The following is a 14,347-nucleotide window of genomic DNA, read 5'->3' on the forward strand; positions in this document are numbered from 1 at the left end:
CTGGAGGACGTGCGGTCTGGGACTGGGGTGGCATGCAGTCAGGCCCACCCCGTTTGTATTCAGACAGCCCCTTGGCATACGGATCCCGTTGTCCTTTCCTGCCGCTGGTGGGGTAGGAGGTGAGGAGCATTCCTGGGTACCATCCTCTCCCAGTGCAAAATTCTGAGCTCCGCCACTGGTTAGAGGGGACCCAGGAGGTCTCCGTGTTCCAAGGCTCACATGCCTCCCGGATGGATGAGTGTTCCCAGGCTCCAGCAAGGGAGCTAAGCACGTAGGCTGACTGGGAGATTACAGGGTTCATAGACTCGGCCAAAACATTTGCCTGATGTGCGAATATTCTCTAATGAACGGGAGCCTTATGGGAAATATGCAAATCAGCGTTAACTGTGAATTGATCCGGCGCCTGTCTTTCCTCAGGCTCTGAAGCCAGGGCTAGGGCCCCCTCTCCTCCACCCTCCCCACACATCAGGCACTTGGTACCTGCAGTTTACAAGAGGGTGGTAGCATGAAGGGCAGGCTCAGGGATTTGGAGAAAGCTCTGTTGGTCTTCCCCAGAAGACACAAAATGGACAACAACGAGCCAGCTATTAACGGTGCATTTACTGTAAACAGGATTTTCTCTAGACCCCTTCACAGAAAGCATCACTTGCCCCACAGGTGGTTAGAGAAGAATATTTGCTCATGCATATTAACTAGAACCATAATTACAATGACTGTGAGAACTTAGCCAACGGCCTGAAGACCGAGGGATGGATGGATGGATGGATGGATAGACGAATGAGTTGTTCTTATTTTTCAGGGTGTAGTAGGCTTGTGGCCGCAGTAGGTGTAACATAATGCAGTGGTTCTCAAAGGGACCAGCAGTACCAGCATCACCTGAAATCTTGGTAGAAATGCAGATTCCCAAGACCTTCCCCAGACCTCCTGACTCAGAAACTCTGGGGTGAGGACCAATAATCCATGTTTATGGAAAAAAAAATTTTTTTTAGAAAAAAGTTTTAAGATTTTTTTAACAATCATCATTTTGAAATAGTTTTAAGATTTAGCCCCTGGGGGCACCTAGGTGGTTCAGTCAGTGAAGCATCTGCCTTTGGCTTGGTTCATGATCCCGGGATCCTGGGCTCAGTGGGAGCCTGCTTCTCCATCTCCCTCTGCCCCTCCTCCCTGCTTGTGTTCCCTCTCTCACTCTGCTCTCTCTCTCAAATAAATAAATAAAAATTCTTAAAAAAAAAGATTTACCCCCAAAAGTAATAAAATGGTACAAAGGACCTCCTTATACCCTTCACCCAGCTTCCCCAAATGGTATCATGTTACCTAAGCACAGTCCTTGTGCAAAAGCAGAATATTAACACTGACACCTATTATTGAATCTACAGACCTGACTTTTGTCCACTGCTGTCCTCTCTTCTCTAGGACCCAATGCAGGGTCATATACCGCATTTAGATGCTCTGTCACCTTATTCTCTTTCAGTCTGGGATGGTTCCTCAGTCTGTCTTTGTCTTTCATGAGCTGGATGATCTTTTTTTTTTTTTTAAGTTTTATTTATTTATTTGAGAGTGAGAGAGAGCATGTGAGCGGGGTGAGGGGCAGAGGGAGAGAGAAAATCCCAGGCAGACTCCCCACTGAGTGTGGAGCCTGACGTGGGCTCGACCCCACGACCCTGAGATCACGACCTGGGCTGAAATCAAGAGTCAGATGCTCAACTGACTGAGCCACCCAGGTGCTCCAAGCTGGATGCTCTTGAAGGATACTCACTAGGTATATCATAGACTTCCCCCCAATTTGTGTTTGTCTGCTTTTGCCTCACAGTTAAATGCCAGTGACACGTTTTTGGCATGAACACCACAGAAATGATGCTGTGTTCTCTCAGGACATTTCAGCAGGGGCACATGGTGTCTACACCTCTAGTTCCTGGTGATGTGAATTAACTCTGTCACCGGGTTGTCATGGTATCTGCCAGGGTTCTCCACAGCGAGGTGATTTTTTTCCCCTTTGTACCTAATGAGTATAATGTTTTGATACTTTGTAAATGTCTTGTGTCTTATCATGCTTTCACACAGTAATTTTAGCATTCATTGAGGATTCTTGCCCGAAACAGTTACTACCCAGGTATTTGTCAATGGTGATTTTCCTCTTTCCATCATTCTTTCTACATTTGTTAGGTGGAACTCTACTGTCAGGAAGAGTGTTCTCTTCTTGCCCTGTGTGTTTATTCAATTGCTTATTTACACTGGTATGGACTCAGGAATGTTTATTTTGTGCTATGACTTATAATCCGTGTAGCTGGCTCCAGCTGCCATAAGAGAGTACCACAGACTTGGTGGCTTAAACAAGAGACATTTATTTTTCTTGCAGTCCTGGAGGTTAGAAGTCTGATCAATGCGTCAGCAGGGTTGGTTCCTTACGAGACCTCTCTCCTTGGCTTGCAGATGACTGTCTTCTTTCTGTGTGTGCACCTGGTCTTCCCTGTGTGTCTGTCCTAATTGCCTCCTCTTATAAGGAAACCGGCCATATTGGATTCGTGTCCACCCTAACTAGTTTAACTTAATTACCTCTTTAAAGACCCTGTCTCCCAGTACAGTCCTATTCTGGAGTGCTGGAGATTAGGGCTTCATCATACAAATTTTGGGTGGATATAATTCAGCCTGTAACAATCCATGGCTGTCTTTATTTATTTTGTTGCTTAAATTGTCCCAAATTTGGTCACTGGAAGCTCCTTCACTTTGACTCCTCTGTTCTTTTCCCATGCTCCCGTTAATTTGGAGCACTCTCTTACTTTCTAGTACCACACGATGTTCCAGGCACATCTTGTACTTTCTCTGCCCCAGGCCTGAAATTATGCATTTTTCCAAGGAGCCCTCATTCCTTTTATTGGAGAATGGTAGTGATCACCCTCTAGATGATTCTATTGCATGCTAGAATTGGAGAATCTCTCGTGGAGTGGTTAAGAGCCCAGACTTGGATTTGAATCCAGCTCAGTGTATTCCCTCATTGAGATTCAGTTAATCACTTAATCTCTAGAAGCCTGCTTCTATTTCTGTTAAGTGGGGATAATGCTCTCCACCTCCTCAGATGGTTATAAGGATCGAGTGATGTGTTACATAAAGCACTGAGCCCAGCCCCTGGCTTATAAACAATGTCCAATAATGATGAGCTTTCACCATTAGCTGAGCCATTTCTGGAGGCAAAGATCCAATAGCACATTTTCATTTGGGAGATGGGCAGGTTCATAGAGGGATTCCCAGGAACATCTCAGGGACCTGCTAGAATAAACTCTACGTATCAATTTGAGGAGTTCTGTCTTGGGATCATAGCTGGCATTTTCAAGAAATGTCCACCCTGCAGCATTTCTTCTTGGCTTTGAGGAACCACCAGCATCCCTAGCACTCTGGGTACCTGAAGCGGAGAGGACTGTGGGTGAGGATTGTTCTAGATGTAATTTTCCATCTCATAGACCCAGGGAGGCTGGGCCACCTCCCTCAGAACCAGGAGCTTTATCTCTCATTCCTTCTCCACTTGGAAGACCACCCCCTGGAGGGGTAGTGTAGCATGGGGGAGGGGTGATATGTCAAGGATTTTAGTTTTTAGTTGCCAGGGTAATGGGGCATTCATGGTGAGTGGGAGAGGTCGTACCTGTGAGGAAGATACAGCGCATCTGCTCTGGTTTTTACGACACTTGTTAATTATCTCTTTGTCTTTTTTGCAGAGAGCACGGATAACTTTGTCTCTAGTAAGTCTGCTTTACCTTTTGCTTTGAAACTGCTTTATTCCGATACTTTAGGTCATTACTGACTCCACATAGCCCTCTTTCCTATTCCACGGCCAGCCCCAGACCCGTGGCAGCTGAGAGCGTCTGAGGGAACTGTGAAGGGGAACCGGAGAGTAGAAATACTTCTTGGGTAGTTCCATTTGCACACCTCTTGGGCTCTGTGCCTCAGTTTCCCCCAGGGCGTTTCCTAAGGTCTGAGCATGTTGTGGGTCTCCCTGCCTGGATGGGAAGGGGTGGTGTCAGGAAGAACATGGGGTTTCCCATGGCCAGGTAGACCCGGTGGTCATCTCAGTTGTCCTTGTGGAGAGAAGGGGGAGCTTCTAAGCCCGTGTTTCTCACCTGCTCTGAGGGCCCCAGAATCTGGCGGGGGACTCACCTTGTGAGTGATTTACATGGTCTCCTGATAGGCTTGTGTGTCCTCAAGTGGAATTACTATTTTTTTAAGTAGGCTCCATGCTCAGTGTGGAGCCCAGTGAGGGACTTGAACTCACGACCCTGAGATCAAGACCTGAGCTGAGATCAAGAGTCGGACACTTAACTGACTGAGCCACTCAGGCGCCCCTAAAGTGGAATTATTGAGGCTCAGTTTAAAAGCAATCTGGGGGGCGCCTGGGTGGCTCAGTTGGTTAAGCAACTGCCTTCGGCTCAGGTCATGATCCTGGAGTCCCGGGATGGAGTCCCACATCGGGCTCCCCGCTCAGCGGGGAGTCTGCTTCTCCTTCTGACCCTCCCCCCTCTCATGTGCTCTCTCTGTCTCAAATAAATAAATAAAATCTTTAAAAAAAAAAAAGCAATCTGGGGCTAGGACTAGACAATCCCCCCGCAAAATTTGGTGTTTTGCTCATGGGCTGTGGGGAAATCTGTATTTATGGCTTTTCCTTTTCTCCCCCATGGGAAACTAACAGCAACAGCCCTGTTGTTTCTGCCCTGTGTGTGGCCTGAGATAGTGGAAGTCCTGTTGAGGACACCCCTTACTGTTGGGCACGGATGTGCAGATCATCTGTGATTCCTTCATTTGTCCTTGGTTTGAGAGGACTTGTCGTCTCCCAGAATGTCCCTCCAGGGAATTCTGAATTGGGGCCGTTTCCTGCCCAGGAGGTGATTTGAGATGGAGGACACACTGGCTTCCCATCCAGGCCTTGCTGGGAAAGGTGGGGTTTCCTGGGCAGATGGACTGGTAGCTTACCTTGGGCTGCCACTGTGTTCTGAAGTCCGTGGCAGGGGAGTGGACAGTGGGTTGTTCCTGGGGCCGTGGGTCTCCTGGTCTCACTGAGGAGTAAAGAGGGAGAAAGGAAGGGCATGGGAGAGCCAGGGACAGGAAAAAGGAGGGCCTAGAGCAGAGGGTAGCCGAATGTCAACACCGGATGTTGTCATCAGCAACTTGTGCCCAATCCACACCCTGGCCTGGATCCCAAACCATTTTTTCTTCTCCTTTGTATCTAGTAGTTCATGGCCTGCATTGCCCAGGTGACATTATTTACTCCGGAATGGGGGCAGGGGACTGGCAGGGAGGGTCCTGTATTCCCTATGGAGTCTGCCGTTGACCTGTCAGCACCAGCCAGGCGACTGGATGGGGACCTGGTCTCTGGGGACCCCTGCAAAGCCAGGGCATGTTCTCCAGCAGGAACTCCTGAGGGGGGCCTGGGAGTCAGGTGGGGACTGTGGCTGAGCCTCTCATGGCCGGTAAGCTAACCACCCTCCTGGTCTGGTTGGTTTTCAGTTTATGACGTGAGCCCCACGCCCATCACTGTGACCCACAAACCGGAGGAAGACACTTTTGGGGTAAGTCATTCCCCGATCAAGGGGAAGGTGTTTACTGACTTCGTTTTAGGAGCTAACTTTCCGGAATTTTATCTTACTTGGAACCCCAACATATGCAGCAGAAAAAAAAAAAATGTGATGAATGACCTCCTTTCAGGTAGTTGAAACCTTCCTTGTTTGATGAGAATAAGTCATTGTTTGAGGAAGTCTTTGAGGATCCACTCCAGGCCCTGGGGTTTGGAAGACAACCGTTTGAAAACCCCATTCTTTTAGGAGCCTGGCTGGGCCTGATTTGAAGGGAATGCTAACCACACAAGCCTTTTACAAAAAGTCAGAGTTGCTCAGATCATCCCCTTGGGTGGGTTTTTCAAGTCCGCCCCCCCCCCCCCCCCGCCTGACTCTCAGAGCCAGAGATTTCCCTGAGGAGGAGAGCAAAGGTTTGTTTTTTTTTTTTTTTTGTAAGACTCCAGATCTCCTAAAACCTTCTGGATGATCTCCTGTAAAGAATGTCAATGTGAAGGCGCAGAGTTTTTTTTTGCTAATGAAAACAACAAACAGTAGACAGAGACATCTTAGGCCTGCCCTTGCGTTGCTTATGATGGACGGCCCGCAGATGGGAGGCTGAGCCACGGAACGTTCTTTCATCCAGTTGGGGAATTAATTTTCTTGTCATGTTCTGAAGGTCTTATGAGTTACTTCTGCTGAGGAATTGACTCAGTGGTGAAATTTGGAATGGGCTGCAGTGGATCCCTCGATAAGACTACTTCCGTTTGGGCGCGTGTGACTTCCCTGGCATGAGGGTCTTTGGTGACTCTTCTCAACTCTCTGCTCTTGGCCCCTCCCAGGTGTCCATAGCGGTGGGACTTGCTGCTTTTGCCTGCGTCCTGTTGGTGGTTCTCTTTATCATGATCAACAAGTATGGTCGACGGTCCAAATTTGGAATGAAGGGTAAGGTGGGATTTTCATTTGCAAGGGTCTCCTGGATGTGTGTCGGGGGGATAGGGCTCTTGTTGATCAAAAGACGCTGTTTTAGTCTCCCTTTGCTCCCCAAGGGGGCCTCCGCTGGTGAGGCTGACGGCGTCCCGGTGGAGACTCCTGTCGGAACCTTGTTGTTGGTAGTGATGGTTTAGAGGCAGTGTTGCTGTCTGTGGGGGCCAAGCCGGGGTCCGCCTGGTTTTCCCTGAGTGTGGGAAGCATCACAGAGTGGGGCTGCTTGCTGCAAGATGGTAGTTTGTGAAGGAAGTAGGTGAGAAAAAGGACTCTTTGTTTGAGTAGCTTGGTTTCCCTCTGCACCCTTGGAGTTGTGATGCGAAGGTATTAGCGAGCTAGATGTCAGGTGGTGGACCCCGGTGTCGGGACGTTGCCCGCACGGTGGCATTTCAGCACGCAGCTCTACGCAGGGTCCCAGAGCAGATGCCAAGAGCAACACGATTGCTAAATCTGCTGGCCTGCTTCCACAACGCCCAGTCCTGTAAGCCCCCTTACAGCCAGGGTAGGCTGTGGGACGAGGCTTCCCACCAAGGCTTGGGTTCGCGGAGTGGCACCAAAGGGGTTAACATGGTGAATTAGCATCCATCTGCCTGGTCTCAGGGTTGGATCTGACCAGATGGCTCCGGGGAGGCTGGGTACCAGTTCTCAAACAGAAACTGGAATTTCAAGACCTGCTCCCCTCTGGGGTTTCCATTTATGGCTGGTGTTCAATGGGAGGTGGGTAGGGAAGGGTGAGGAAACGTTCTACACGCTGTCAGCTTGCTGAGCGAGGCTCTAGGTTGGGGTTTTGTGGTGAGAGTACGGGACCCAGGAAGATGAATTTCTACAGCTTCTACACACGAACTGGGATCTGTGGGGAGAGTCCTGACTTTGGGACTCAGGGACCGAAGGAGGGCATGTGAATGAGATCCACGGGGACGGGGGCCCTCTGAACTTACGCAAATGTTTGGGTGTATGTGGCTGTGGGGTGGGGGGTGGTTTGGAACGGAACTAGTCCACTCCTTCTGCTATATTCTCAAAATATTCTGTGACTCCCCTAAAAGTTTAGAAGGAAGGACAGAAGGGTAGAAAACAGGAGGGCAGGCCGCCTGGCTTCTCAGAAGCTGCCTACCTCTATACCCTCTTTCTGTTCTTGCTTTAGCTGAACAAGTCAGAGCAAGGCAAGCCAGGTTTTCGTGAATCCTATGAAATATTTTGACCAAGAGAGATACTTGTGCAGGCAAATTACAGAGAGGGGATGGAAGTTTGGCCCAAAGCCCCACGACTTAAACAAGATGAGACCACTGTGAGGCACCTCGATCGGAGATGTTTTATCTGCCAGTATTCCCCTGTGCCAAACAGGGCTCCCATGGGGTTCGAAGATGAATCCCACTGGGTGAGCCCCGAGCCTACAGTCCTAGCCTAATCCCTGGGCCCGTGGCTTCGAGCACTGGCCCGATTGCTGGTATAAAGTTTTCAGACCATGGGAGGAACCTCTGACTATAACTGTTCCTTCTTCCACCTGAGAAAGCATGAGGGCCTCAGCCAAAGGGGACAATGGGGCATTGCTGAGACCAGCTGAGACCCTGTGACACGCTTGGCAGCACTGCGAGAGCAGATTTTTCCTATTAATTGTCATCCGGTTTCTGGAACAGTGTGTCCCCATGTCGGATGGATTAGGCAGCATCCAGGGCGGTGCCTTCCCCTCAGCTGTCCTCAGAGCCTCTCCCAGCCCCTGCTCCCCTCTCCCGGGGTTGAACTGCCTCCTTGGCCCTGGATGGCCCAGGAGAACATGTCCCACGAGGCGGGAGGGAAGTGTCCCCTCCTCTAGAGCCCGCTGCACTTCGAGGCCAGATGTGGAGGTGTGTCCAAGGCTGAAGCTCCCTGTCTCTGCTCTCCGTTACCGCCGCTCCCTGTACTTGGGCCTCATCCTAGGATGAGTAAGCAAATGCCCCAGGCTGCATACACCCCCCTCCCAGCCCCGGTCCTCTGTTGCCAGTCGGGCCTCCCAGTGCAGGAAAGAGGGACGCCCCCCGACTCTGACTCCGGCGAACCTCCCTGCCTTCTTATCCAGCCCGTGCTCAGCTTTGAATGTTCAGATCTGGGTCACACTCTGCCGTGCCACTTAACTGCTCCTTGCTTTTAGCAAAGCTACTCTACCCTCGCAGCCTCTCCTTCTTCCCTGGGCTGCTGTGTTGAGATGTGTGTAGAACTGGCATATAAAAGGGGGCCCCAGGGTTGTAGTTCTCCCGTATAAGCCTCTCCTGGCTCCTTTCATTGTCCTTCTACAAAGGGCTGCCCTCCCAAGACCCACTCATACCCTCCATTGCTGCACACCGTGTTTAGTCAGGATGCTTTGCTTCTGCACTAACCCCAGTGCCTTGTCATTACTTTGCACACACATCATCTGTCTGTCCTGCTAGACCAGGAGCAACTTGGCAGAAACCACAGATCACTCAGCCCAGTGTGCCTGAAACTTTGCGCGGTGTTTGACAAATGCTCGTTGAACTTCAGATGGATGACTATATTTATAATAAAAAAACAAACAAACAAACAAACACAGCTTGTGACTCAGTAACAGGCTAGTAAGGGCTACTTTGGCAACGTGAGGTGTCTGGGCAGTGGGAGGTAGAGTGGGGATGATGAAGGGAATTCATAAGTAACACCCAGCCTCCACATCTGAGGGCCCCAAACATAGCGTGTGGACGGGGAGGGATTGTTAATATGAACTTTACTTCCTCCTGACAAATAAGAAAAAGACAAAAATACAAAGGTTGGTGTAACAAATACTCCTATTCCCACCGCTCAGAATAAGCAACTCTTACAGTTTTGTTTTTATATTTGCATCTGATGTTTTATTCCTAGAATACAGAGATGAGACGTTGCTAATAAAACTAAAAATGCTTTAACTGTCACCTCCATTTCCCAGAGACCGCCACCAGCCTGGGCTCCGTGTGTGTCCCTCAGTTCACTGTTTTTGTCTCTCTCCTTGGTCTCTACCTCTCTTTGTTGTCTCTGCACACCTGCCCTCCCCCCTTGGCTGTCTCCTAGCCAAACTCACACCCTGTGGGCTGCCTCCACCCCATGGCAATGCTGTTGGCCAGGTCTGGTAACCAGTTCATTCTTATACTTTTTTTTTTTTTTTAAAGATTTCCCATTTGTTTATTTGGATTGCATACAAGTGGGGTGGAGGGGCAGAGGGAGAGGGAGAAGCAGACTCCCCGCTGAGTAGGGAGCCCCAATAAGGCTTAGGGCTCCATCCCAGGACCCTGGGATCATTACCTGAGCTGAAGGCAGATGCTTAATGGACTGAGCCACCCAGGCGCCCCATTTTTATACTTCTGTGTGTATGTATACATATACATGTATATTTTGTTTTGTTTTGTTTATTCTTTACAGGTCACAAATTGCCTTCTTAGACCTCTAGAAAACAATCATAAGTATATATATCTCTTATATTGATCTTGTTAATAAATTTTATTTGGACAAGAGAACTTGTGCCATCACCGTTTTTCACCAGTGTGACTAAAGACTACAACACTCCCAAGAGTGGTCACACACGATATGCAATACGTACAGATAACGTACGTTCGGTACACGAAAAGCTCTACACCGATGTATGCGTGCATTTATGTGTACGTGGGCATATGTACCTTTACAAAAGGCATTGCTTTGTGTGTGTTTAACTGATGCACATATTCACACTCTTAGTATCCTTCTGCATCTTGCTTGATTGACCTGTCAGGTGTCAGAGGTCTCTCCGTGTTGGCGTCTATAGGCATTGTAACGGACACGTAGGTTATGGGAGATGAAGATACTAGATCTTATAGAAATAAATAGAAAAAGCATCATCCCATACACCTCTGTACTTCCGTCTCCTGCCATCAGCTGATCACAGTTGGCCTGGGGAGTGGCCACACTAGCAGGAAGTGCATCTCTTGGAATCACAAAGGTTTTGAAATGGTGCTGAGCCAGGGTGGTGGGGGTTTCTTGGGGCTGTGGCTGAAGCCCAGGGTCTTACTTAGAACAGCAGGGGTGATCCTTAAAGTGTTTGGTGTGGTTCAGTGTGGGAGCTGACTTTCAGAACTGAAGCCAGCCCCCCTGCAGGAGCTGGGGACCTGGAGGCTCTCTGCTGTGCCGGGCTTTAACTCTTAGATTGCTGGATAGGGGAATGGAGGGATGTGCAGGGCACGAGAGATCTACTAGGAGGTACAGAAACATAGATATTTCAGTATTTTATTTTATTATGTTTTTAAAGATTTTGTTTATTTGGGAGAGAGCGAGTGGGAGGGGGCAAGGGGAGGGGAAGAAACATGCTCCCCACTGAGCCGGGAGCCAGATGCAGGGCTGGATCCCAGGACCCCCGCCGCCCCCCATCATGATCCGAGTGGGAGGCAGACAGACACACGCTTAAACCGACCGAGCCACCCAGGCGCCCCAGACATTTCAGTGTTGAGTGTTTTTAACAACTAATGTGTCAGTGCATCCTGGGCCTGGACGTGATGTGGTTCAGAGTTTGTACCAAGTTCTCCCTCACAAAATATTTTCAAACCGGACATGAGAAGACCGTAGTGAGAGGAGTAGACCAGCAGGGGCTTTGTGGCATCTGTATGTACCGATCAAGAAGCCGTAGTGAGAAAAGGAGGCGTCGTGCTCTGGATTCTCGGTCTGGTGAGGCTGCATTGTGTTAGGACCCCCCGCTCACAGCCTCAGCCCCTTTCCAGGGCCAGCGAACCACCTAACTCCTTGGCCTTGGCTGCCCCATGGTGAACGGCCCCGGTGTACCTGCCATCTTCATTTCACACAACTGTTAGAAAAAAAGCCAAGTTGATGATGCGGGAGTGTCGTTAAATAATAAAACATGCCCCATAGTTTTCATATTAGGTATCGTAGTTATTTAACCAGAGAAAGAAGCATACGTGTGGGTTTTCTCAACCTGTAAGGAGAGTGTACGTTCTTTGGTCTCTGATCTTGTGACAACCTCCTAAGTATACTTCCTTTTTTTTTTTTTTAAAAAAAAAGATTTTATTTATTTACTTGAAAGAAAGAGAATGAGAGAGAGAGCACATGAGAAGGGGGAGGGTCAGAGGGAGAAGCAGACTCCCCACTGAGCAGGGAGCCCGAAGCGGGACTCGATCCCAGGACTCCAGGATCTTGACCTGAGCCGAAAGCAGTCGCTTAACCAACTGGGCCACCCAGGTGCCCCTATACTTCCCGATCAGGGATGCAGTGGTGGTGTCCTTCATGCTTCTTGGCTTCCTCTTCTCCCACGAAGGAGACAGAGTAATGTTTTCTTGGAGCTTAAATAGACCTTAGGCTTCTTAGGCGAATGTCCCCATTGTACAGAGAAGGGAACAGACCAGAGAAGTACAGTAGCATTCCCGAGCACACAGCGGGCTAGGGCAGCACTGGCCCTGCTTCCCCGGGATGTGCCGTGCGCGGGAGCCGGGGAGGGTCGAGAGATGAAGCCAGAGGACGAATATAATCAAGCCGGTTCCTCCAATGCTGTCCGCCTCCGATGGGGCTTTCAGCAATGCCTCTTCTTAATCTACTTTTCTCAAGCCTGGGCTCACCTGGCTTGGGGGCGGAGCGGGGGAAATGGAAGCTGAGCTGGGGTGGGTCCTGCTTCCCTGGCTAAGGAGACTTCCTTCGTTTCTTTCTGGGCACTGTGGAGACCGCACAGCAGGGCAGCGAAGCGAAAGGCTGGGGAGGAGGTAGTCAAGACCTACAGCAAGGGCTTCTGGTGGTACATCGAGTGCTTCATCAGCCCGTGCTGGCTTTTAATCCCAATGGTTAGACATGTGCTGGTGCCTCTGATGGGCCTGTGGATGAGCGCTCCAGGACTGTTCCATTGTGAATTAGCGTCCGTTAATAGGTACTTAAAGTAAAGTGGTTGCCTATTTGATTATGATTGGGGGTTATTAACATTCTTTCCATAAACAGATGGTAACTGTCCTCGGAGTGGTTTGTAGAATCCTGCCAGAGCCTTGATTTGGAGGGGCTGGCTCCTTCAAAACGTGTCGTGGATTGCTGCCCGTACGCAGTGGCCCTGTTCTCCCTCTGGTTAACCTGTTGGTTAAGGGGGCTGGTCGGACTTGGGAAGGAGTCCTTTCTGGGCTCCCTCCTAACCTTGTGGCATCAGATCAAGAAAGATTCCTCCGGCTGGAATGGAGATGGTGCTGGGAGGGATCTTGGACTCCTAAGGTTTGATGCTCTAACTTCTACTGAGGCACCCTTTCTTCCTCAGCTGGGATGGAGGGACCGTGCATCCCTAGGTGTGAGCGCACTATCAGGGGTTGGATGCAAGGAGGGTGGTATGGAGATAGCAGACTTCTGCGACAAGTGGAAGGCGATGCAGAGCACACTAATAGGAGCACACTCTTAATGCCATTGCTAGGGTAGTTCCTTTTGCCCTGAGAAAGAGACTTATCCAATGTCTCCGTAACTGAGTCAGAAGCCAGGAGCCGTGCTGCGCAGAAGGGAAACCAGGCGAAGGACTTGGGTTTCCTGACTTCCTCAAATACATTCATTCTTCCTTCTTGCTTGTTTTTCTTTCTTCTTTTTCCATTCTCTCCTCTGAATTGAGGTTATTCAAGGGAGGACGGTACCTCTGACCCTTGCAGTGGCCTCTGCTAGGGATTCCTGGCAAGGGACTCCTGGTGGACAGTGACTCTGAACATAACTGTGAGAGTAGTTTCTGGATTCATATCCTATATCCTTAGCCTAGGTCCTTGTAGTCTCTGAACAAATGTTTCATGCCCTTTCTCTCCTTTAGGGCTCCTTGACAGACCCTCCTACCCCCACGAACACTCCCAGCATTTGTTCAAGTCCTAGTTAAATAGGTTGAGTGTGTGGCCAACCCACCGGCAGGACGTGAAGTAATTGAAGCCAGGAGCCTTCTGCTTCTCTTCCTCTGCTTGGACTTCATTGCGAGTTTCTGGCTGCAGATGAAGTCTCGCCCCAATTGGTGACTGAATTCTAGAATGCGGTGCCCAGAGCTCTGAGAAGGCTGGAAGGCAGTGTGAGTTATTCTAGCATGCCTTTGCTGGCCTGTCTTTGTGGGGGCTTTGCAGGTGTGCAGCGAGTGGTTCTAGAAGCCCCTGCACTGTCACCACTGGCTGTCTTCAGGCCATGCAGCTCCTCTATTCCTCTCTCAGAGCTCCAGGAAACCAGTTGTTGTCCAGTGCCGAGTCTCGTATGTAAAAGGAAGTCCCTGGAAGTAGAGTCTGCTACAGAACGTTTCTCCTCTGTGATTACCTGCTAGCTGGCTGTTCTTGGCAGGCCCTGGTGTCCTGTTCCGTAGGGCCGAGGATGGCCAGTGTGTTTGGCTCCATAGCCAAAGCAATCGCCTCGCTGACTCATTTGATTTTGGCAGCAAAATACAGTTCTTACTAATCCGGGTGGTTCTAGCTGGTTCCCACAGGGTTAACATCCTTCGATGTCTCAGGGTAGAAGTTCTCGACCTTTTGTTCCCGGATGACACATGTTGACAGTTGATAGACTCCTTACACACTCCTGTCGATGTAACCAGGCTGTTGGACAAGTACTAGCCCTCCCAGTAACTTCACACCTAAGGAAACTATATCAGGATATGAGTTTGCAAAAGGGGTTTTTAAAACTGGGAGTAAAATCAAGTCTGTACTAATTTTTACTCTTAAAAAAATTCACGAACTTTCAGTATTTTATTATTCCTCTAAAGTTCCGGTGACATACTTCCTCGCTGATCCAGATGTCCTACTGGATCATGGTACCAGGATGGAAACCGAGACGGGTGGGGGCTTGCCAGCCTGGACTTGCTCCCAGTGTTCCTTGCCCAGCGTGGTTTTGCCCCTGCAAAGTCAAGTTGC

General features: G+C 49.6%; 1 protein-coding gene across 8 annotated transcripts in view; it reads left to right on the top strand.

The window, feature by feature from the left end:
* The window catches only part of NTRK3 (neurotrophic receptor tyrosine kinase 3), a 383,244-nt gene that overhangs the window by 139,754 nt on the left and 229,143 nt on the right, over window positions 1-14,347 (top strand). For 6 of the 8 annotated variants that reach the window (XM_028122166.2, XM_088025201.1, XM_028122167.2 and 3 more), the window contains exons 9-11: window positions 3,708-3,731; window positions 5,491-5,552; window positions 6,377-6,479. In XM_028122166.2, coding sequence (XP_027977967.1) covers window positions 3,708-3,731; window positions 5,491-5,552; window positions 6,377-6,479 — 189 coding nt within the window. The remainder of the gene's footprint in view (window positions 1-3,707; window positions 3,732-5,490; window positions 5,553-6,376; window positions 6,480-14,347) is intronic. The other 2 variants (XM_028122170.2, XM_088025202.1) reach the window with 1 other exon arrangement.

The sequence above is a fragment of the Eumetopias jubatus genome, unplaced genomic scaffold (genome assembly GCF_037043125.1).
Source record: "Eumetopias jubatus isolate StellerSeaLion01/CBP00866 unplaced genomic scaffold, mEumJub1_p1.0 scaffold_7, whole genome shotgun sequence".
Lineage (NCBI taxonomy): Eukaryota > Metazoa > Chordata > Mammalia > Carnivora > Otariidae > Eumetopias > Eumetopias jubatus.